The sequence below is a fragment of the Polyodon spathula genome, chromosome 3 (assembly GCF_017654505.1).
Source record: "Polyodon spathula isolate WHYD16114869_AA chromosome 3, ASM1765450v1, whole genome shotgun sequence".
In the NCBI taxonomy this organism is placed as follows: Eukaryota; Metazoa; Chordata; class Actinopteri; order Acipenseriformes; family Polyodontidae; genus Polyodon; species Polyodon spathula.
In genome coordinates, this window is record NC_054536.1 from 57665192 (window position 1) to 57689969 (window position 24778).

A 24778-nucleotide genomic window follows, 5' to 3' on the forward strand; every position below is an offset into this window, starting at 1 on the left:
TATATATATATATATATATATATATATATATATATATATATATATATATATATATATATATATTATATAGTATAGGGTGCTGTAAAATACAAAGTAGTATCCAAACCACAAAAGGTCAGAGTGTTTTTTTTTTTTTTTTTTTTGACTGCTTTGATCTAAACAAACAGCTTGTGACTTACAACACCCTATATCATACTTTTATAGCAGTTTGAGATATATATATATCTTGACAGGACAGAGAGCTGTATCTCATTAACATCAGGGTCTGCTACACTTAATGGTGAGTGGAACTGCTGTAGTGTGTTACGACGAAACCACGGAATGCCCCAGTCAGTGGGGCTATAGACAGAAGTCAAGGGCATTATCTGAATGACGGTTTCATTATTACCAAGGAACACACCACAGCAATGCCACTATCATTACTATACTACAGCTTTTTATAGTTATTTATTTGCCCGTTTGTCTGAAATAATCATTGCGGTCCACATGTTATTTGAGAACAAGGCTTGACAAGCCGTGTGAAGCATTTCGTCAGTAAGCAGCAATTTTAGAACAAGTGCAATTTGTCAGCCTTGCCTTATTTTACTCAATAAATGGAACGGCTGACCTCCACAGAAAACAATGGGAGAGCAGTGTCAGTAGAACATGTATCATAGCTTACCGTTTTATTTCTCAGTCTGATAATGTCAGATACAGAACCTGCTCCACAGTATTCCATAACAATCCACAGGTCAGTATTCTTGAAATAGCTGCCGTAGTACTTCACTACATACGGACTGCAAAAACAAAAAAAAAAGGTTTATTGTGAAGAAAACCAAAACACAAACTATATGAAAGCTTGAATTCAGAAAGTATCTTTAAAGCATACAAGTATGCAAACATACTAATATCCTAAATAAGAAATATAAACACAGAAGACCCTCTCTTTCCTGAGTGGATCTGAATACTGTTTTTTTTTTTTCTTGACTAGACTATCATCTGGATTAACAATGAGAAGTAAAAAACATCAAGTATTTTGGTTTTCAGTCATTGTGCCAAACCAATTTAAATGGTTACACTGACAGGCAGCTTTACAGGGCTTTGCACTTTGATTTTAAAATAAGATAACCAATACAGTACCTTACAAGAACATCAACCTTTACAAAAGCCTGAAACTTGAACAATACACATCCTTTACATACCTGTCACACTGCTGCATTATTGAAATTTCTTTTATAATTTCTTGAAGATCTGATTCAACAGGCACTTGTTTGATTGCAACCACTTGACCAGATTCCTTATGTATTGCTTTGTAAACACTGCCATAGGATCTGTGAAAAAGAGGAGAAAAATACCACATATATTGTTTACTGCTTTCACTCTCTAAACTTCTGGAACAAATCATGTATGTGTGTCACTGCTGACATGTAGTCATAAGCTTTTTTTTTTTTTTTTTTTCATAAGCCAAAGTTTGATTAAGGTACAGTGGTTTCTAATAAGTTTTCCCTTACACTATGTGTCAGTGTTTCAAGATGAAATTAAGCACAGGGGGTCGGAGGAACACACAGCAATGAATAGAGAGATCAGCCAAATCAAACTTCACCATCACAGCCAGTTCACCCTCACATCCACTGCAAGAGGCTGTGCACTCCCCTTCCAGTATAAACCTCTGCTCAGCAACTTTGTTGTGGGGACTCATATTTTCCCGTTATGATTGTCACCTTTTTCTTTTCCTTTCATTTAAAATGGAAAACAAATTATATATCTGGTTTAAGTGTACCACCATTCCTCTTTAACTGTATTTGTGTGGTTTAAAATATATTTCTTGCATTTTCCTGTACCCTCCTGTTGCTATGCAGACGAGCTAAATTACTCTTGGAGAAAACCATGCAACATGCTTTTAGTTTTGAAACCGTTACGTAAAGATCACTTGATAAACATGGGAGAAACAAAAACAAAGCATGCATCTAATATTAATATTCTGACAAATGATGCTTTAGTAGCACAGGTTAATGCTGCAGCAGAACATGATGCGAGATGCCACATCATTTCTGTGAATCCCATCCATGCCAAGGTCTAAAATCTGCCTTACTAAAGAATTCCTGGAACAATCCACTGTGCCAAGTAGGAACACAGCATTATGTTTTGTTTTTTGTTTTGTTTTTTCCAAACAAACAAATTTTATCGCATATCACTACAATGTTTATTATTATTATTATCTACAATAAACAAAAAATCAACAAAAAAAAAAAACTCTGTAGCCCAAAGACTAACAAACAGGTCATGATATCTCATCGCTTCATAGGAGCTATTAAAGCACTGCTAAAAGTTACAAGGAGGCAGAGTTTCACATAACATATACAATGCTGAGGTAACCTTTTCTCTTGCTGTGCTGAAACCACATCAGAGGCACAAAAAACTAGGAACAGTATGTGTCAGAGTGAGCAATTACCCACAGAGAAACTTTTCATACTTTTTTTTTTTTTTTTTTAAAGTTTGAAACACAGTACAGTACAGTACCTTTTGAAGCACGTTTAAACAGTGCTTACCACAATAGTTTTACCATGAATAACGCCCAAGAAGACTACAGGCTACATTGTCAGGAATGACAGATTGTAGTGATCTTCCACAAGACAAAAGCTTGCTGTATGCTTAGCCCTTATAAAACGGTTCGTAATGCAAACCTGTGGTTGATCATTTCTTAATTGAACTCTTCGTTTAATGCTGCTGCAGTTACTGGTGACGTGTGCCATCTCTTCTGCTTCTCACATCGCAGTAAAGACATTTTCATTAACAGCGAGATTCAGCGTTATCAAGGCTTTAAGACAAAAAGCAATTCTTACCCTTCACCCAGCTTTTCTAGAACATCAAAAACTTCTTCTGGCTGCTTCGTTAAGCTGTCTTCACTCAGCTTTTTCAACGTGCTGCAAAGAAAATCAGAATTCTAATCATTACCTCAAAGTAAGCATGTTCAAATGCAAGCAGGATCTGTGCAAAATATAAACACAAATCATTGTATAAAGGGTTTTGCACAAAAACACACATATTAAAACACTGGTATTCTACATCATACATGAAACCAGATGCCTAAACTACCATCCCCTTATCTCCTTCAGGTAAAAAACTGCATTGCCACTGTTCTGCACTGCCTGTCCAATAAAACACATTCTAAAATGTTTAAACACTCATACAAGCAGTTATTGAGTGTATTGTAAAATGTCTTATTTCTTGCACAAAGTGTTTGATTCCAGTCATTTTAAATTCCATAAAAATGCAGGAATGGCAAGAAGTAATTTAGCTTTAATTCTAGTATTTCAAGTTATTAAAATAATTTGGTAAAAATATGTTTTATTTATGGAGTGCACAGGCCTTCACAGACTGCAGTAGTTACAATTTTAATAATAATGGGAATAAGCTCAAACATTACATTAAATACATTGGCTCTCTTCACATCATGGCAGGCAGCTGAAAGGATACATCAAGACATGGGTTCATGTCTAGATTTACTATAAAGACACAGGCCTATTTACCAACTCCATTAATTATAACAGAGTACTCTGTATCTATCACTATACCTGTAATCCACTTTATTTTTCCCTAAAGGTAGTTTGCAGGAACAAAAACCCTGAAGCCTTCCAGCGAAGTCACTCTATGAATGAAACATGCTACCAGAACCTGCAGAAAGTTATATCACTAACTTTTACAGCAAAAAAAAGTTATTTTGCTTTTTCTGAATTTGTTTGAAAAAGTGACAATGACCCTACTTGATATTTTTTTCAATTTACTAACTCGTAGTTGCTGAGGGAGCAGAGATTACAATTGCACAACCCAAGTGGTGATTTCAGAAGAGACATTTTTGCTGGAACAGTAAGTATAGTAAAAATGACCTATGCAGAAACCATTCAAAATGACGGAGAACTAACATATCAGATAATAAACAGGTCAGAAATTAAATATTCAGACAAACTGATCATATGGTGTCGCCTTTAACTGCATCTAGAAAGGAATAGTGTACAGCATCTCTACTCATCTCAAAATTTAAAAACAAAAAAGCTATTCACAAGTTCAGTGACATTAAAACACTATATCACATGTCATTTTTATGGTTTAGCTCAGCGAAATCCTATTCTGGACTGAAATAAAACTGAACAACCTTCAATGATCTTAGATCAGCCTGAAAACCTCAATTCACTAACTTAAAGTTTGGAAAATTTGATAAAGTTCACAAACCAAGGCAACTTTTGAAAATTAAAACAAAAAAGGGGCATCTCATGGGGAACCTGTAAAATGAACTAGTTGCCCCGCCCCCAAATCCTGTTCAAAAGGGGGTTTGAATTCCTAGTACAGTTTGAAAATAACCTTGCCTGAACCTGAACATATTGGGAATACCCAGAATCAGAACTCTTATCCAAAAGGTGTCCCCAAATGTCTCTCTAGACAAAGGACTGCAGATTGTTATGAAGGGCGAGTTATGCAAGCAATCCCACAAGCACCAAGTTACCGTTCTTGCATTGCCCTCTGCGCTCCCATTGACGGAGGAAAGAGAGCCGGCTGGTGCGAGGGAGCCTCAAAGTGCTTCAGAACCCACTACTGGTCAGTGAGCCCAAGAGTCCAGTCAGAGACTTCCCAGGCTTGGCCCTGCCTCCAAGGTTCAGAACTTTGATAAAGCATTACTTGGTTTAAAGAGGCTATGGACTTGATAGCCAGAACAGAGGGACCCTGTTTATCTAATCAGTTGGTGGTTTGCTGTGGTGAGGCAACATTCGGACTGGGCACTTCAAACTGGTTAAAGCAACAGAGTATACTACACAGTAGGCCTAACTGATAAAAAAAAATAAATAAATAAGAGCTTTCAAAAGTACCATTGTTATTAGGTGACTGTGATATAGCTGTTATTTAAGCTGAAACAAGAGAATGAACATGCATACATACTTTTTTAAGCAGAAGTAAAGTCAAAGCAGTATACCACTACTAGGGACCACATGGAGCATACCTTTGTAGATTATCATAGTTACAAAATGCAATCACCCATAAACAATGACAAGCAGTTACTTTAAGGGCTGTCATTAACAGTGCCTGCAGTTATGATGTACAGGCCAAAACCAAATAGTACCTGTATTTCTGACACTAATATATTTTATAAGGGCCCTCCTGCAGCACTGTAGTCAATTTCCTTTCCATTCAGTAGAAACGTCCCATGTTACATCGAGGTTATCAGCATGACATGCATTTTCAATTGTACATGGTTTGCCAAAAAACAGAGGAAACTTAATTAGGAGGTTTGACAGTTTATACAAAATGGTTTCGATTCAACACAGAGCGTACGTTGAGAAAAACCTTTGTTTTTCCCCCTAAGCAAAAATGGAAACACGTCTACCAGTATTTCCTAAACTTAGCAAACATGACCTACTACCGATATAACCAACAGAGTAACCCTTGTTGATTACAAATTAAAAATAAATAAACACAAAACAATTGCATAGCACTGGAAAATAAAAGTTTACCACATCAAACAGCCTCTTCCCATTTCAAATGGACTGGTATATTACCTTTTGGGCGCCGGCTGTTCCATTTTACAGTTTTCAAAAACACCACGTTGCTAAAACGATTTAAAAATAAAAACGCTGGTGGAAAAATTTAAACTTTCATGTTCTTTAGCTGTCCGCTTAGTGACACTCAGATGATGTCAGGAGCGGCGCTTTCTATCTTGCTACCACAAAACGTCCCTGCCTTCCCATAGAAGCTTTGCCGTGGTTGGGTGGAAAAACAGAATGGAATATCCACACTGGTTACATGTAATGCCAGTATTATTTGTAGCTGCAGCTGTTTGGGGCTCTCTTGCTTGCTAGCTTACTTGATTCAGTAGGAAGTGAATATGTGCGTTGTTGTGGCATTGTGGGAAAGACGTATCAGCTGGCAAACTGTAGTGGCTATTATTTGGTGAAGGAAACACAGGTCAGCTGTTAGTCGAGGGTAATAATCGAAACTGTGAAAATGTTTTTAGTATTATTTGTATGACATTTTACAGTTGCAAATCTTGTTATCTTCTACAGCTGTTTCTTCCATTTTTGTGGTGGGCTTTAAAAGCGAATATAAATAACAAATAGGAATTTAGGGTTGATACTGCTGCTGTACATCATTTTTTTTTTCCTTATAGTGCAGTGCGCAGATGTCGTATAATGTTGGTTTCCGACGAGTCCTCAAGAGTCACGACTTCCATGCTGAAAATGACCGAGTTAGAACAAATTAAACGTTCACTGGCTTTTTACTGGGACCCCCACCATATGACATTTTTTACAACAAAAGCTGTTATTTAAGGAGTGTAGGAACAGCTGACACATTACAACTCTGTACTAAATTCATTTCCAGAGGACCTTTGTTAATAGATTTAGGCAGCTCCTCACTAAGGTTGCCACATGTCCCTGTTTGCCTGGATCGTCACGGTTTTGAGGAAATTGTCTCAGGAATTCAATGCCTTTCCAGGACACTAAATACCCAAGATAGATATAAAAAAGGCCAACAACATGCTCAGATATATAGCAAAAGTGTTGGATTTAAATGAAGGGAAGAAATGTTAAAACTTTATAATGCATTGTAAGACATCATCTAGAATGTTGTGTTCAGTTCTGGTCACCTCACTACAAAAAGGATATTGCTGCTCTAGGAAGAGTGCAAAGAAGAGTAACCAGCATTATTCCGGGTTTAAAAGGCATGTCATATGCAGACAGGCTAAAAGAGTGAATCTGTTGAGTCTTGAACAAAGAAGATTACGTGGCGATCTGATTCAAGCATTCAAAATTCTAAAAGATACTTACAGTGTCGACCCAGGGGACTTTTTCGACCTGAATAAAGAAACAAGCACCGGGGGTCACAAATGGAGATTAGATAAAGGGGCATTCAGAAGAGAATAGGAGGCACTTTTTTACATAGAATTGTGGGAGTCTGGAACCAGCTCCCCAGCAATAGGTGCGTTTACACTGTCATTTCTGATCCTGCTCAGAAATGGCGGTGTAAACGCTTTGCAATCGGATCAAATGTACCTCTCGGGGAGATGGTACAGATCCGGATCAAATGCATCGGTAGCATTTGATCCTGCCAGTGTAAATGCTCAACTGGCTCAAGTTCTAATCGACACAATTTTTGTTGCGCTCTTCAGCAGGATCAAATGGCTGTGTAAACACAACACCACTGATCGTGATCAGAAATGGCAGTGTAAAAGCGTCTAATGTTGTTGAAGTTGACACCCTGGGATCCTTCAAGAAACTGCTTGATGAAATTCTGGAGATTCTGGGGGGGGGGGGGGTGCTTGTATTCAGTAGCATGCAATGTTTAGTTGCGGTCATAAGCACAGGAGCAATCGGTGCTACGGTTACCTAGACACTCCAGAATAAAGTTTCTTCATGTTTAAAAATGTGTCAGGTCATGACTGCAATAGATTGCAGGAGAGAGATATATACATCACCCAGTTCAGTGGCAGACGGACAGTGTGTGCAGCCTTTACTTTTGCTGTGAGATAAAAAAAAAAAAATTCAGCCTGAGAAATAGATGACTTTTAAAACAGGAAATATACAGAGAATTTGACTGATTAAAGAATGGAAAAATTATCGCTTTATAAGGTGATAATATTGTAGTCCTATTTAAGGCCCGTTTGCACCCTTGTGGGTGCTAAAAAGGACGGACCTTAACTAATTCAACGAAAACCGGTCAAGAAAGGACTGCAAATTAAATGTTCAAAGAAAATGGGGAGGTGGTACAGAGCACGCCCCCTAGAGTCCACTGGTCGACAAACGATGCCATGTTGCCAGCAGACTCCGCGTGGGCGTGCTCTAAATGAATCCGGGAACGGACGAGGGCCCTGAACATGGCTCCGCAGTCAAAGAGACCTTCCCCACTCATCTTACGCTTCCTGGTCTTGTAAATGGCCAGTTTAGCAAGAGCCAGGAGCAGATTGACGAGGAGGTCTCTCTTTTTGTTGGAGCCACGAACAGGGTGCCCAAAGATGAGGAGGGTGGGGGAGAAATGCAGCCAGAACTGCAGCAGAAGGTTCTTCAAAAGCAAGAAGAACGGCTGCAGCCTGGCGCAAAGAAAATAAATGTGAGCCACCGACTCGGACTGTCCGCAGAAAGGGCATGCGGCGTCCGAGTCGGTAAAGTGATGCAGGATCTCTCCCGACGCGAGCGCTCCGTGCAGGACCCTCCATCCCAGGTCCTCAGCTCCCCTGGAGACCAGCGGGGAATACAGGGCCTCCCACCAGGGACCAACGCCCTCCGACGGTCGGAGGGTCTCCCGCCAAGCGGTGTCTCGGCGGGAGACGAGGGCGGGGAAGTGGAGGGTGTGGGGCGTCATCGCGTACAGGGTCCTCCTCCACGCCGATGGCAAGGGGGTCGAGGAGAACTGTGAGATCCTGCTCAGGTTGTTCTCGAGAGGAGGCCGAGGGGGGGCTCGGGCCTTGGGTTCGATCAGCAGGACCAGAGAGCCGGGGGTAGGGGTAGATGGCTCGCCGGTCCTCTCGAGATACCTGACAGAGTCTGGGTGCAACACTGCTTTGCACTCCCGGATCCAGGAGATCCCAGACTTTGGTCACCTTGGCCGAGATCAGCGTGCACCGCACCGAGGGGGACTCCAACGCCTGCGTACCTAGGTGGGGGTTGTGCAGCACGGGCTCCAGCAGGAGTCCTTGGCCCTCGGTCGGCACGGCGTCTCGGCCGACAGAAAACAACCTCTGGGTCCTGAGCAGGTCTTGGTAGAAGACCGGCAGCTCGGGGAGACGGATTTCCCGGAGGTCGATCCAGAAGAGCTGCCAGTCGTAGCCCAGGTCGTGCAGCTGGCATAAGAGGAGGGACGCCAGCGTGCACCACTGCGGGGCCCGGTCTGCGTACAGGTATCTCTGCAGGGTCTGGAGGCGGAAGGTGTGCACCTGGCTCCTGATGCACACCAACCCCTGCCCCCCCTCGGCGAGAGGGAGGCTCAGAACCGCCGTAGAGACCCAGTGCTTTCCGACCCAGAAGAAGTCTGTCAGCTTCCTCTGGACCCTGGCCACAAACTCGGAGGGTGGGCTCAGGAAGGTCACCAGCTGGTTAATGACCAGAGCCCTTCCCATGAAGGAAAGCAATTTAAGCAGACCCGACCACGACCTCAGTCGCGCAGCCACCTTGTCCTCCAACTCCGTCCAGTTGGCGGCGACCGAGGCCTCCGCGGGGCTCAGGTGGGACCCACCAGGGACCTACCAATAACTCGGAGCATTTGTTCCAGTTGATCCTGACACAGGACACATCCTCTCCAGATCAATCGGATCAGAGCCACCAGGAGCCTCTCAATAGTAGTAGGAGTAGCAGTAGTAGTAGGTTGTTTTTTTTTACTATTATTTTGGAATCACTACAAAGTTGTTTTATTGAGAAAGCGATCTTTTAAAAAATATTTTAAAAAATTACAATTCCAACATACTGGACATTTTGGTCATCGTAAGATTACAACACATACTAGGTGCGGAAACACTCCTGACTTCTCAGAGTCGACCTGATCTCTCACGATCCCTAGATCTCTGTCTTTCACAATCACAACCACCTCTGCCTCCATCGCCACGATCTCTGGACCTTGAATGCCTTTCGTGGGACTTTGAGTGAGACCGATGTCTTTTCCGATGGTGGCCATACAGTTCCCAACGTAGCTCCCTGGAAATAGGCTTCAAGTGCATAAAGTTGCAAAATCCACCTTGGGTGATGTCTGTTACAGGCGAAAGCTCTGCGTGAATAGTTTGTTGATACAGAGGGGAAAGGGAACACAATTACAAACAACAGGAATGACATAAGACACTTTTGGGCTCCTTTACAAGCGGTGCACTCCAGCAGTGACAATGCCGGCAGTAGCAACGCTGACGGTGGCACAGGACCCTCTGGCAGTTGCAGCTGCCAGCTCCTTAGCAGTGGTGCAGGACCCTCAGGCGGCGGCTTGTCAGTCAGGCAGCGGCTCTGAGCAGTCAGGCAGCAGCTCTGTGCAGTCAGGCGGTGGCTGTGGGCAGTCAGGCAGTGGCGCTGGGCAGTCAGGCAGCAGCTCTGGATGTGGCGGGGCTGCTGGTCTTTGCTGGGGGACGGGGGGTTGAACTCTCGGCCTTCGCCTCTACTGCTCCCTGCTCGCGCCCTTTTCAGGATCCTTTGAAAGGGCTGCCGCTTGCTGGGGGACAGGGAGTTGCACTGGTGGTCATCGTCGCTCCTGTACCTGCTCACACCCTTTGCAGGTCCTTGAAAGGTCTGGCTCTTGCAGCGGCTCTTCTCTCCCTTGCAGTCGGGCTGGCAGCACCTCCCTCTCAGGCGCTGCTGATGGTGCCGGCGCCCGGGTTTGCCTTCGGGGACAGCCGCCTCTCTTCCGCTTTTGCTTTCTGGCAGGCAGCTCTTCTCCTTCTTGCCAGAGACAGTGCTCCATTTCGTGCCCGAACTCCTTGCAGACGAAGCACCAACCCTGGTCCTCTAGCTCCTCAAAGAAGTCCTGCCATCCGCCATCCCACCGGATCCGGGAAGTGTAGGGGTTCCAGCTGCTCCACTGCTCCGTCCCACTCTCCAGCACATGGGCTGCACGCTCTGGCAACCAGGCAGGCAGCACCTCCCTCTCTGACGCTGGAACTGTTGCAGCGTCTCTTATAATCATCAGCCGCACACTTTGGGCCACTGAACACGTGAACACACAGTATTACACGACTGATACAACGGGACAGGGCCAATCACAAGGCCAATCACACACACACACACACACACACACACACACACACACACACACATATATATATATATATATATATATATATATATATATATATATATATATATATATATATATATACAATGTTTATTAATTAAAAGGTAACAGCTTCTCATGATGTATTTTTGATTGGTTACAAAAATTCCCAATATGATACATTTTGAAGGTTTAAACATGGTAGATTGAGACATCACACAGCTAATATACATCCAAATACATTTGAGTTATGTCTTCATATTTGGGGCATACTAACTTGCCTTCAATTTTAATGTCATTAAGAAAAACGCTGCTTCCATTTGATATCTTCACACCTTCCTTGCCCTGCCATTAATTGTGCTTGGATGATCTTTATTTAGCTTTTTATCGCCTGTATTTATATAAAGACTCGAAATGCACAGAGTTCTGTTCAGGTTATTAGTCACATACTGACTGTTAACTGACTATATTTGTTCTACAGCTCTCATCGCACCTCTATTCTTGGGCTAAATATACTGATCTTTTCTTGACTTCTGCAAACTTAACACTAAATGAAGATCAAAGTCTGATTAGAATCAGTCTAGTAAATAATAAGTATGTGCATAGAAGGATAAACTAGAAGAAATAATAATACCTAGGAATCACTTTGTACGATGAAATACAATCGGTGCCGTCTAATCAGGATTCTGATAATCGGGATTTCTGCTTAAATGGGATACAACTCTGGGAGACGGTTCTTCCCAATGCTATTTATGTTGTTTAATTGGGACGTCACTTCATTTAATTGGGATACAGTATTTTCAAATGATGAATGGAGATCGCTTTTCAGAGCAAGGCAGGTCGTGTAGCACAGTGCAGTGAGTATGTGATTAAACTTACTTGCGTAAATTGTGTAAACCACCTTGAATTCTATAAGAAGGAGTCTCCTGTGGTTTCTCAGGCTGCTGTTGCAAAGAAAGGTGGCCTGTCAACATCGCAGGTGCCTTGTCTTGTGATAAGATGTGATTTCATTCTTTTTCTCTCTTCATGTAGAAACAAAAAAGCGTGACTAAGGTCGTCTCAAGTGCCTCTCGTTTAATCAGGATAGCCGCTTATTCAAGATATTTTTCTTTCTCCCATGGCGTCCGAGTTATAATAAAACAAAAAATTATAGCATAACGTGCATAAAATGAAAAATAACATGCAAAAACAAATGTCATACTTTGACAAAAGTATTTGGGCTCCCTTCCATTAGTATTTTGTGTGCCCCCTCTTTGCTTCCTTTATAGCTTGCTGTTTTTTTTTGTTTTTTGAAACCAGTTCCTGGCATCTTTCCACAGATATTTTTGCCCATTCTTCAACACATACAGCTTTGAGTTCTGCAATCGACTTTGGTTTCCTTTTTGCAACAGCAGCCTTCAAGTCAATGCACAACATCTCAATGGGATTCAAGTCTGGGGACTGAGATGGCCAATCCGTAATCCTCCTTTTTTCCTTTGTAGACTTTGCAGAATGCTTAGGGTCTTTATCGTGCTGGCATACAAACTTCCATCCAATAAGCCTTCTAGTACTGGATAACAAATGAGAGTGCAAAATGTCTTGATACTGTAGCACCCAATACACTGGTGTAGTAAAGCAGAGGCAACACACAAGAGTCTTCAAAAACAATGCTCTTTTATTGAGCGGCCAATGCAGTATTTACGAGTGCTAGAGCCAGGCAGTGACAGAGAGACACACACTGTGAGAAAGGGGGGGAGGTTGTCTCTGAACAGGACCAAACAGCCAAGAGTGATCACGTACAACACAGGGAAACACACAGAAGGGGTTTGGGGCACAAGAGAGACAACGAAAGACAAATACAACTACTGCAATGGCAGGTAAGATAAACACATACAATAACTAAAAAACACTAACAACAGTTAGACAAACACTTTACAGTCACACTAAGCATCCTGGGATAGCGCTGTAGCAGCTCTGTCTCAGTCCTGAAGATGGCAGCACCAGACGCTGCAATATTTTCCAGCATTCATCGATCCTTCTGACAAAAATACAAAGGTACTCTTTAGTTTTAGCATTTTTGGTTGCTTTTTTAAATGACAAATTTCCAATGTATTTGTCAGCACCTCATGATTATGTATTTATTCTATAATTCTCATTAGGTGTTGGTTTTCAGTCATGATAATTGTCAATAATTAGCAACGAATGGGGTTCATACAAAATATGTTGACTGCCCAAGTACTTTTGTCATGAAATTAGTTTTTGGATATATATATATATATTCGCCTATTCCTCTCAGTTTTCAAATATAATATATGTATATGAGGGAATCAAATATGCAACAATAACTACTTTAATCCTATGAAATCTGTACAACTCCTCTGTGAAACCAAAAGGTGAAACCAAATCATTTTAAATAAGATGTAATATATGTGGGTGTTTCCAATGTTCACATCATTAAACAAACCAGCATTTTTGGCTTCATCTTGCTGTAGATGTTTATTTCATGTCTGATTTCTTGATGATTTTTAAATTCTGCACCAGGCTTTTTAAGCCATGTTCTGTATCTTAACAGTGAAATAAGTACCTGGGTCCACTTTCACCAACCACTTTCAGGCAGCACTTACAATGCTACAGTATACTCAGTTCAATTATAATACACTGAATGACAATACAGCGTTTTGGTCATTTGATTTCTGATTATTATTATTATTATTATTATTATTATTATTATTATTATTGCGAAACGGGAGATTAAAGGCAGCTTACTTGCTAGATAGTTGCCGGTTAGATGCTAGACCTGAACCATAAGAAGAAAGGTAGTTCAAAGGGGAAATCTTGTAGAATACATTTAAAATCCCCGGAATATGAATTGTTCTTTTCTTAGAATTTTAGCTCATGCGATTTGTTCTGCTATGGTGAGTCATCAGCCTCATAAAACATTTGAATAAATGAAATGGACACTTACAGTACTGTAAGCAATCCATTTCTTTGTTAAAAAAAACAAACAAAAAATAAATTTCTCTGTAAAATAAATCATGATGAATGTGTTGTAGAATATAATGGCTACTGCGTGGCAAAGTTGTAAGTGCGTTTATCAAATAAGATTAAAAAAAAAAACAATTTAAAAAATACCTTTTATTTTTGTCTGACCAAAAATAAATAAATACAAATACATACCCCGATTAGGTCAAATCTTTTTGTTATAAAAAAAGATTGTTAAATGCAAATCGGAATAAAGGCTGAACAGCATTTCAATATTTGTCCATTCTGCTTTTGTCATAGTGTTCAAGACGTTAGTACACATTTGAAGAATATATATTTGTATTTCTTATGTAAATACATTTATACATCGCTGCAATCGTGTGATCGTATTGTGTGGAAGATGAATGTGCATATATATATACATGAATGTGCATATATATATACACATATGTGTGTGTATATATATATATATATATATATATATATATATATATATATATATATATATATATATATATATATATATATATATATATATATATATGCACTTTAAATAGTGGGAAAAAATGATGAAATATACAAGCGTGGTTAGGTTAGTTACAATTTTATTCGTACACGAATAACTTTTTTTTCACTATAAAAGTATTTAAAAAAAAAGCTCCTAATAGTGCGATGTTTTCGATAAACCACAAGGAGGCGCTGCAGACTTGATTTAACTGAAGAACCGTGAACTTGTACGTGGAGCCAGGCTTTTGAGCTTTCTCGCCTATTCCTCTCAGTTTTCAAATAAATTGCAACTAGCCGGTGTTTAGTGACAAATTACAATAAATAGGATATTTTCACTCGATTTAATTCTTGTCTAAAATTGTACCGAGTGTTTTAAAAAAAGAGCAACTATTAAGATGTTAAAGCATCCAATTTGTTTTAACTTGGATTTGTTTTTATTCTTCTACTGCTTTTTTATGTTATATATGTATTGCGATTAATCATGCAAAACCTATCGGTCCGACCAAAATTAAATATAATACCAGATAAATAAATCTCGCGCGAAGACTTATATATATATATATATATATATATATATATATATATATATATATATATATATATATATATATATATATATATATATATAGATAGATAGATATATATATATATATATATATATATATATATATATATATATATATATATATATATATATATATGTTTACTTTCTTTTCACTCCGAGCTTCAAAGAGGACTCATATGAACCACAAAACATGCATTCTATTATAAATGGGGTTTTAAAGCTTTTATTGAGCAATGTTTACTTTTTCACAAGTGTATATTTTATATGAAAATCATAACAATAGTGATCTTATAATTTGAAAGAAACAATAAAGGTCAATCTGTCTTAAACTAAGATTATTATTAAAACATCTCTAGTATTAGAACATCTTATATTGCAATAACGACAACTAGAACAGATCTTTAAACCCTTGATAACTTTTCTCCAGTCCATGGTAAATTCAATAAAATGTTGATTAATAAAACGGTAGAAATCACTCAGTGAGTGTAGTTCTTCATTTTAATACTTTTTTTTTTTTTTAAATTAACGCTGTTAATATAACAAGTTATGCAGTTTTTTTTTTCTGTTGCCTGTTCATTTTAACAAATTATGATTTTTGTGTTTAAAAACAAAAATGATTAATAAAATAATGATGTTTGCTGCTAAGTTATCAATAAAACATGTTTAGTTTGTTTTTACAAATCGTCGTGTTTGTTTAACAGGTTTATACTGACAATGTTGATAAATAAGTAGACGAGCTAATAATAAATAATACATTAATGAATATAGAGTTCGTGTCTAAGTTTAGTCTGAGATATGCACCCTGTTTTCCGTTAAGGAAGACGTCAAGTAACTTTAAAAATTGTTTTAATTGTTTATGGATTTTAACCTATACTTAAAATGTGTAGATAAACGACTGGTGCTTTATTAGCATTTTATTCTAAACAGTAAACATGGATAATCCCTGTCCAGCGTTTTGTCTGATCAGAGTAATATGCTGTTTCTTATTATTATTATTATTATTATTATTATTATTATTATTATTATTATTATTATTATTATTATTATTATTAATAATAATAATAATAATAATAATAATAATAATAATAATTGAAAACCACACTATTGCACATAAACAAATGGTGTGATACGTGTGTATTGGGTTATTTATAGATACCCAGTTTATCCGATCACGTCTTTTACATTAAGACACGTGCACATCGGCAATAAAAGAAGTCTGGTGTGAAACCTTTCGTCCGATTAAAAGGTCTATTACACACGATTATTATTATTATTATTATTATTATTATTATTATTATTATTATTATTATTATTATTATTATTAATAGTAGTAGTAGTATTACAAGTTAAATATTTACATAACAAGTTCGTTTACATGTCCCCTGTTAGATGTAAAATCTAAATCTATAAATGCACAAAATAAAGCCTATAAGCATATGTAAATAGAGCGTTTTAGAAGTGGTGCTGGAAGCGCTAGATACCCGATTGATCACTGAAAGCACTTTTAGCTCCACTTTCATTAAAGGCTTTGTTTTCTCCGTGCAAATTAGCTTATTGGTATTGGTGTGAATGCATGTCATATATTACGCTAACCCTTATTGTTTAATTTTATGATTGCATTGTGTGATGGTACGATGCCTTATAAAAAATAAACAACACACCCAATATAAGTGTTAACATAATAGAAAATGACACAAAATACATGCAATTGTCTTTATTTGTTCGTCGATGAGTCACTCCTGTCGAAGTACCTCAAAGTAGATGTATATTGGAAGTCTATACAACTTTTGGAATACTATCACTTCCTTGACACAAATACACAGATTAGAACATTGCAGTTAATAACACACAGAAGGCGTGTCTAAAGGCGGGGTCTGTTCCAAAGCCCAAAGCTCTGAAAAGTAGAGGACCTGACACAGGCAACTCAGACTCAAGTCTAACTTCAACTCAAAGAACACGGGACAGACCTCAGCTTTGGCATTCGGAGACGAGAGAACTTAGGACTTAAAACTTCTACCAAACGAACTGTTTCTTCTGCAAGAAATACTTTATTTTATTTAATCGTTTAATCCAAAATCATGAATTATAAAAGAAAAACTTGGAAAAGTGCTGACGTTTGACTGGAGTTCACTGCTTACAGACACTGTGGATTAATGAAGTTCTGTAGAAATCACTGCTGGCGACCTTTGGCAGCTTGTACCTTGGGGTAAGTTTTTCAAATCTGCATAATGCAGTGCTCTGAACAGAAATGTTTTCTGATGTGTTAAAACATAGAACCTCGGTCGTTTTGAAAGCAATTACATGTATGTAAATACAGGATATCACTTGCAAAACCACTTTATGGCTAATAGTCAACATGATATAACATACTGTTAACATAGAACATTCGCATAGGCTATCGAAGCTACTTTCCAACTGCATTAATTAATATATCAAAGTGAACATGATACCTATTAACTCAATGTGAGAACAACACCAACACCAGCAACACCAGCAACACCAGCACCAGCAACACCAGCACTAGCAACACCAACGCCAACACTCCTGCCATGTCTGGAGCCAGACGTGTCAATTGTTTATGAATAGCTACCATGCCCCGCATCCAAAGCTGTCAATCCAGCATTTAACTAAGAACAAAAGGGAGGATGTTAATTCCACTCAAGGGACACAAACAATATAACTTTACTTAACTAACCGTAAACTAATAGGAAATAAAAATTAACAACTAAAGGTTGTATTTTAAAGGAGAAAAAGGGCTCCCTGCATGTCAAAACACGTGTTTTAAAGATCACGTGTAAGCATTGGTGCAGAGTCAGGACGCTTGCTTCACATATGCTTACTGTATAAACAAGACGCGTTTATTAATAATAATAATAATAATAATAATAATAATAATAATAATAATAATAATAATAATATGCTTACATATGCTTACTGTATAATAATAATAATAATAATAATAATAATAATAATAATAATAATAATAATAATACATATACATATACTATATATATATAATTGAATATGTATATAATATGTAGTATTGTTTGGAGTCAAGGATTGTTCAGATGTCATATTTACAGCACACGTGATTCAAAGCATTGTTTTTGACAAATGATTGCTGGGAGCTGTCAACTAGCCTTCAACTTGAACATATAAAAAATAAAGTAGACTTTAAAAAGCCTTAATGTGTGATTTTAAAACATTCATCTAAGTTTTTTCGTATATTAAAACCAACTTAAAATAAATTCAATTATTTTCTTAGACAAGGGACGTGTCAAATATAACATTTCAAAGTTGCCACTAGAATTAATCAGACACTGAACGTAATGGTGAAGACACATTAAAGCGATTTGGTGGGAAAGTTTCCTACAGTTTTACGTTGTATTTTCACTCCAGTTAACTTGAGTAAAACCCTCTGACAGTTACACAACTCACCACTGAAACTCAGTACACGAAAGAAATCCTGCAATTCCTTTCGTTTACTATTCGAATAGACAATCCTAACAATCAGCATTCACAAAATACAGAGTCGCAATGGATGAGCACAGATATACGACAAGATCCAATATAACAGACAATCTATCACAATACAATTCAACAAGAGTGTGCTGTTGATAATAAACTATAGCGAAATACTAGTTAAACTTAAATAATGTCCAAAAGGTAAGCGATATTTTGAAATATTGACGACTGTTGCTTGGTTAACCAAAATAGCAAAAAACGTATCTACGGCTTTCTATACCTAGGCCTGTTGCTGAAATGAAGTAATATTGTAGAATTATGTTATTCTTATTTATATATGAGATATAGTCTAAAAGCTTTCTTTTTTTTATTTTTTATTATTATTTTTTTTTTTAGTTGTTATAATCCCTGACATAAAAAAAAAAATAAAATAAAATGAGCGTCTGTGTTTCAAGTAGGCTGTTGTTTATAGGACTAAACAAATACAACACACACACACACACACACACACACACACACACACACATACATTGTTAACATTTCAGTAGGTCATCTGCCACTGTATTCAGTTAATAAACGACCTGTTTCTAAATTTCATTTCTTTTCAGTGCCCGAATATTATTTTGGCGGTAGGCCTATGTTCAATAAAACATGATAGTTTTCAGTCAATGATAATTTAATCTAAATAGTGGAATTTTAAAGGCCTATTATATATGTATTTTACTACAGTTTAAAGTAATAAAATCGTTAATACAATGCTAGAGAGAGAGAGAGAGAGAGAGAGAGAGAGAGAGAGAGAGAAAGATGCGAAGCGCGGAGCAATAATACGTTTCCTCCAGATAATCTATCGAGGCTACACTGTGCTGTTGTTTTTATTCGAGGAGTTTGGTCTCTTTTTCGGGAGAAAGGCGCTTATCTTTAGTTAACCCATCTGTAATTGCTCCGACAGCAGGGAGAATTTATTCAGAGCCTGTCCTGCTGGAAAGGTGTCGCTTTTCTTTCCTTCAATTATCTTGACGAATCAGATCTTGTTGAAGAAAGAAAAATAAGCACCAAAGCGTCAGAATAAACTTCCCTGGACAGACAACCCCTCCACCCTGGCTCCAAACACAGTCTGCCTAATTAATTGTACCTGCAGATTTTAACAACACCCCCTCCCGTTCTAAAATAAATAATCAACAAACTCGTGTAATAAGGTGAGGATTCCCTCTTCATGAGCGGTCACTTCTGAAGACCCTATACAGACGTAAAGAAATACGCATATAGGTGAGCATTGCAAATTTAGTAAAAGATAAAGATCGTCGATCTAGTGGTATATCAGAAAATAATTTAAACATCTTCGTTTTTACAAAGCTGTTTTGTTTGCATTCCTTGATTTACGGTCAGACTTTGGTTGTTTGTGTGGTTTTCTTTTTATGTATTTATTTATTTCTTAGCAGACGCCCTAACCCAGGGCGACTTACAGTTGTATATAAAAAAATACATATCAAGAATTACAGTGCAATTAAGAACAAGATACAAAATACAATGACTTCAGTCCTAATATGAGCAAATACAAAACACAGTACGATTTGATATCGGGGCAGTTCAAGAGCAGGTAACAGTGTTGATAGTTACATCAGGGCAAGTGGGAGTGCAAGTGAAATACAAAATACTACAGATTGGGTTAAGTGCAGGATTAAATACGGTAAAATAGGGATTAACATTGACTATTAGAGACACCTTGCTGAGTTAGATTTGTGAAGCATTCATTTTGATTGAGTAAGGTTAGAGTTGCCATTTGTATGTACTGCTTTATTTTGATCAGTCTTTTGATTTTGTCTCATGACCTCTTTCTAGTTGGGCTAATCTGAAGAATGCATGTGTCTATTCATTTCTCGAGGTTAGGTGGACATAATATTGTAAAATAGCATATGATTTTACTTTGGATATAGTTTAAAAGCCCCAACCGCATTGCTCCCCACCGCCACCCCCACCCACCAATGTAAGCAGTAAGGCATTCCAAAATTGTCAGAAGGCTTATTGCAATGATTTAAATGTTACAATACCTGAAAAATACTAAACTATTCTATGCCATTCTTTTTAGGAACTAGTTCAAGAATCTTACAAGTTCTATTGAGGCCTTCCATTAGTGTCTAGAGTGAAGATGGGAAGTAAAGCGCTGCCCGCTCCGATTCCTCTGCATCCTTCCATTCAGCTGACCAACTATTCCTTCCTCCAAGCAGTCAACACCTTTCCAGCTGCAGTGGATCACCTGCAGGGCTTGTATGGACTGAGCGCAGTGCAGACCATGCACATGAACCACTGGACACTGGGCTACCCCAATGTACAAGGCCTCAGGTCTACAATCACCGAAATGGCCGCTGCCCAGGGCTTAGCAGACACCAGGTTTTCTTTTCCGGCTTTACCCTTCGCAGCCCACCTTTTCCAGCCAAAGCAAGGCACCCTCTCCCGTGTACTCCCAGACCTACACAAAGACAGGCCAAGGTTTGACTTTGCCAACCTTGCAATTGCTGCCACACAGGAGGACCCACCAAAGTCTGGAGACTTTTCAAAACTGAGTCCGGGGCTGGGGAGCCCCATCTCAGAGGTAAAGAAGCTTTCCCCAGATCGGAAACCCACCAGAGGGAGGCTGCCTTCCAAGACTAAAAAAGAATTTATCTGCAAGTTTTGTGGCAGACATTTTACTAAGTCATATAACCTACTTATCCACGAAAGAACCCATACTGATGAACGACCATACACCTGTGATATTTGCCACAAGGCCTTTAGAAGACAAGATCATCTTAGGGATCACAGGTAAGAACCCAATGAATGATTACATTATTTTCCACGATATATTATGAACAGTATATGATAATGTATATAGTTTAGTTGAGAGAACATATATTCTCTGACAACAAATATGCTCTTTACTTACATTGAAACCAGTCCTCAGTTGAATAATGCACTCAGTTTAGTGTATCAACATTAATAAAACTTCTACATCGTGTTATTATATGTGCACAAACGTTTTGCATTTATTTTGTAATATAGTTAACATCAATATATGATACAAATTAATTATATCTTTAGTAGCTAATGTTACAGAACCTTTTTTTTTTTTTTTTTTTTTTTTTTTTTTTTTTTTAAATTCACACCACGCCCCTTTAGAGTTCCGTATAATGTAGCATATAGATTTGTATTGCAATTGTTAACGACACACCTGTTCAAATTCATATAGTTCTTTATTTCTGTGTTGGTTGTTAAAGGGAAACGTCAACACATCTGTCAATAATATCACTCTCCTCTCCTTGCGTCCGTTTTATGCGTAATTACTAGATTCAACATGAGAATCTTTGAAGAGACACTGTCTGTAAATCTGTTTGAAACACCTCTAACAACATAAACTCTACGAGGTGAAATGTATTGAACGCTTGTTAAATTAAAGCGCTCCTGTAGATGTTTTTTTTTTTTGTTTGTTTGTTTTTTGTTTTGTTTTGTTTTTTCTATTTGCAGTGAATTGAACACTGTGTGCCGTATTGTGTCTTTTCCGAGAGGGCGCTGAAGGTTTTGATAACGCCTATTGCAAAACAGAAGAAGTTATTATAACACAATAACTATTATGTTGAATACTGTAAATTGACGTTTATTATAAAAAGATTAGAGGATAAACTATAGTAAACGTGGGATTACAGTAGGGATAATGCAGTTCCACTAAACCAAATCCATGTATTGATTTTCAGATATATCCATTCCAAAGAAAAACCATTCAAATGCCAAGAATGTGGTAAAGGATTTTGTCAATCGAGGACTTTAGCTGTGCACAAAACACTACACATGCAGGTACGTTCTTAACACCTCTTGTGGGATAACATGTATTTCTTACGATTGTCGATGGTTTAAATAATCATAATGAAATGGTTGATTATAATTGATTATTGAACTCTATTTAAATTTTTGACGTCCGTTTATTATAATGAGGGTGATCAACTGTGTAATGCTGTGCAAAAGTACTATAGCCTGTAGTGGTCTTTAGTTCTGACAAACTGCCATAGTTAGTATTGTTTATATGGAGAATGCCGAATTGTTTTGACCTTTAAATAAACGGACATGTGCAGTAATTTCAATATACTGATAAACATTCATTTAAAATGAAAAATAAATAAATAAATACGTACAAATTAAAAATAGAATACGTTTTGTGAAGGATTAATCCTTTGCTTGCTTCAAATCTAAACAGGAATCACCTCACAAATGCCCAACATGCGGAAGAACCTTTAATCAAAGAAGTAACCTGAAAACTCACCTTCTTACCCATACAGACATCAAGCCCTACAACTGTGAGCAGTGCGGGAAGGTGTTCCGGCGCAACTGTGACCTGCGGCGGCACAGCCTGACACATACGCCCTAACAGGGCTACTAGCCGCTAGCCACTGGGGCAAAACGTTCCTAAAAACTTTATCTGACAACAGACTCTCGGAATTTATAGCAATAACGGACTTTCTGACTTGTAAAACTCAAACCCCTGAAAAAAAAAAAAAAAAAAAAAAAAAAAAAAAAAACCTTCTTCTCATTCTTTTGAACTTTTGTAAATATCGTTTTTTGTACTGTCCTTTTTTGGATGCAAATTGTAAAAGTTTTGTAATATGAAAATATGTTAAAACAAATTGTATTTTAGAAATAAAAGATGTTCACTATTCACATTTTGTTACTTTGTTCTTCATTTTATAATATCTATTTTCTAATATTGACATGTCTTGTTCTTGGAAAACGGACACGCACTGATCAGTCACATCTGCTGATGTTCTCATATTTATTAATTTGATATTGACATCGTTTTTCAGTAATAGTATTTCGATAGTTTAACCTCTAATTTAGTTATTTCAGATGTCTATGAAACATCCTGGACAGGGGTACATACAAAAAAGAATGGGTTTATAGCACGTGTATTTGTATTTGCAAAAAAAAAAAAAAAAAAAAAAAAAAAAAAAAAAAACATTTAACGATTGTTAAACCAGTTAAAGATTGGAATAGCATAGAGTTGAAGTGAATAGTTTTGTTTATTTATTTATTTATTTATTTATTTATTTACTTTTTATTTACTTATTTGTTTGTCTATTTTAATTACCACTGGTCAACTTCGCGATAGCAACTTACTGAGTCAAAATTGATCTGACGATACATTTACGTGTGTTTGCCTTTTGTTTGTTAATTAAAAGAAATTCAAAATCAAATTTTAGGCATACCACGGTTTTGATGCATCATATATACAGTATATACGTGTTTTAATATAAATTCTGACATTGATTCTTTATTTTATAATACAAAATGTGATAAATAAACGAAACGTTGAAACAATTCCTGTTAGGATTTGGATAGCTTTACAGAAGTCAGCAAATGGATAAGACAAAAAAGACAAAACATTAATTAGAACCATTACCGGTATTATTATTATTATTATTATTATTATTATTATTATTATTATTATTATTATTACTAACCAGCCAAAAACGAGTGGTTTCTCGCTTACAGCCGCCAGAATTCCGACTAAAACCAGGAGAAGTGAACACATTACCCTTGTTTTTATCTAGTCTATTTGCACTGGCTCCCTGTGCAGTATGGAATTGATTTTAAGATTTTGTTGTTAACTTATAAAGCCCTGAATGGATTAACACCAAGTTATTGGCAGGAGTTACTGACCCTATATCTTCTGAATAGCACTTGAGATCACAGGATGCGGGGCTGCTGGTTATTCCTAGGGTCAACAAAATCACCAGTTGTGGAATGCTCTGCCTGGGTCTGTCAGGGAAGCTGGGACCATTACAGTTTTCATAAAATGGTCTTCTTGTCTTAGTGTGGTTTAATGTAACTTTGTATTATTATTATTATTATTATTATTATTATTATTATTATTATTATTATTATTATTATTATTATTATTATTATATCAAGATAACATAATGGACATCATATAGCTTATTATTAGCATTCTGAGTATAGGTTCTACTGTTAATATACAAATAGGAGCATTTGTTTTCTAATTCCAATCGCACACCCATTTTTAAAGGCAGGGTCAGTCTGTCTCTGATGATTTTCATACTAATCAGTAGATTCTAATTTTCAATAATCTTAACGTTTTGATCTTTGAATATTTACCCAACAGCCATACCATAACCATAGCATGTATAGAGTTGGAGAAACACAGATGGATGAGTTCAAAACAAATGGTCATGCATGTTCATTCAGATACCGTAATTTATTTTTTATTTTCTGTTTTACAGTTTCCAAAACAACACCAGTCAAGGGGCAGATGATCCCCACAGGCAAATACCTTAAAATGAAATTCAAATAAATATGATTAAAGAAGATTTAATAACATTCAAAAGTACGTGCTTTTTCTTTCTGGGCTGGGGGTGGGGAGTGAAGATCCAGAGGTGGGGCTGAATCTAAACCTGCAAAATATATAACGAGTAGTCTACTTTTATGGCACTTGCTCTAAGTACATTTACAAAAGACAGGACATGTTAACAAACTCTTTACACATATGTAAATATATGCATTCATGTTCTTAATAAAAATTTTAAAAAATCA

General features: G+C 37.4%; 2 protein-coding genes across 4 annotated transcripts in view; one reads left to right on the forward strand and one right to left on the reverse strand.

The window, feature by feature from the left end:
- LOC121313233 (serine/threonine-protein kinase 3-like) overlaps positions 1-5784 on the reverse strand; it is a 132553-nt gene extending 126769 nt beyond the window's left edge. The window contains exons 1-4 of the mRNA XM_041245562.1: positions 5529-5784; positions 2823-2903; positions 1182-1310; positions 662-776 (exon numbers count right to left, since the gene is read on the reverse strand). Coding sequence (XP_041101496.1) covers positions 662-776; positions 1182-1310; positions 2823-2903; positions 5529-5551 — 348 coding nt within the window. The 5' untranslated portion in view covers positions 5552-5784. The remainder of the gene's footprint in view (positions 1-661; positions 777-1181; positions 1311-2822; positions 2904-5528) is intronic.
- Positions 5785-16674: 10890 nt separating this feature from the next.
- On the forward strand, positions 16675-22797 carry LOC121313234 (protein odd-skipped-related 2). Of its 3 annotated transcripts, none has more exons than XM_041245564.1 (4): positions 16675-16946; positions 20292-21004; positions 21931-22030; positions 22510-22797. In XM_041245564.1, exons 2-4 carry the CDS (start codon positions 20352-20354, stop codon positions 22582-22584), a joined length of 828 nt encoding a protein of 275 aa, XP_041101498.1. In that variant the 5' UTR covers positions 16675-16946; positions 20292-20351; the 3' UTR covers positions 22585-22797. The 3 variants fall into 3 exon arrangements, with proteins under 3 accessions (XP_041101498.1, XP_041101497.1, XP_041101499.1); XM_041245563.1 differs by having other exon boundaries at positions 22428-22796; XM_041245565.1 differs by lacking the exon at positions 16675-16946 and having other exon boundaries at positions 20325-21004; positions 22428-22797.
- The last annotated feature ends 1981 nt before the right edge of the window (positions 22798-24778 follow it).

What these genes read in the sequence shown, in the direction of transcription:
- LOC121313234 (XM_041245563.1), top strand. Translation starts at nt 20,352, where the DNA reads ATGGGAAGTAAAGCGCTGCCCGCTCCGATTCCTCTGCATCCTTCCATT. An exon ending in GATCATCTTAGGGATCACAG is followed by an intron (nt 21,005 to 21,930) that starts GTAAGAACCCAA and finishes ATTGATTTTCAG; the next exon opens with ATATATCCATTCCAAAGAAA. An exon ending in ACAAAACACTACACATGCAG is followed by an intron (nt 22,031 to 22,427) that starts GTACGTTCTTAA and finishes AAATCTAAACAG; the next exon opens with GAATCACCTCACAAATGCCC.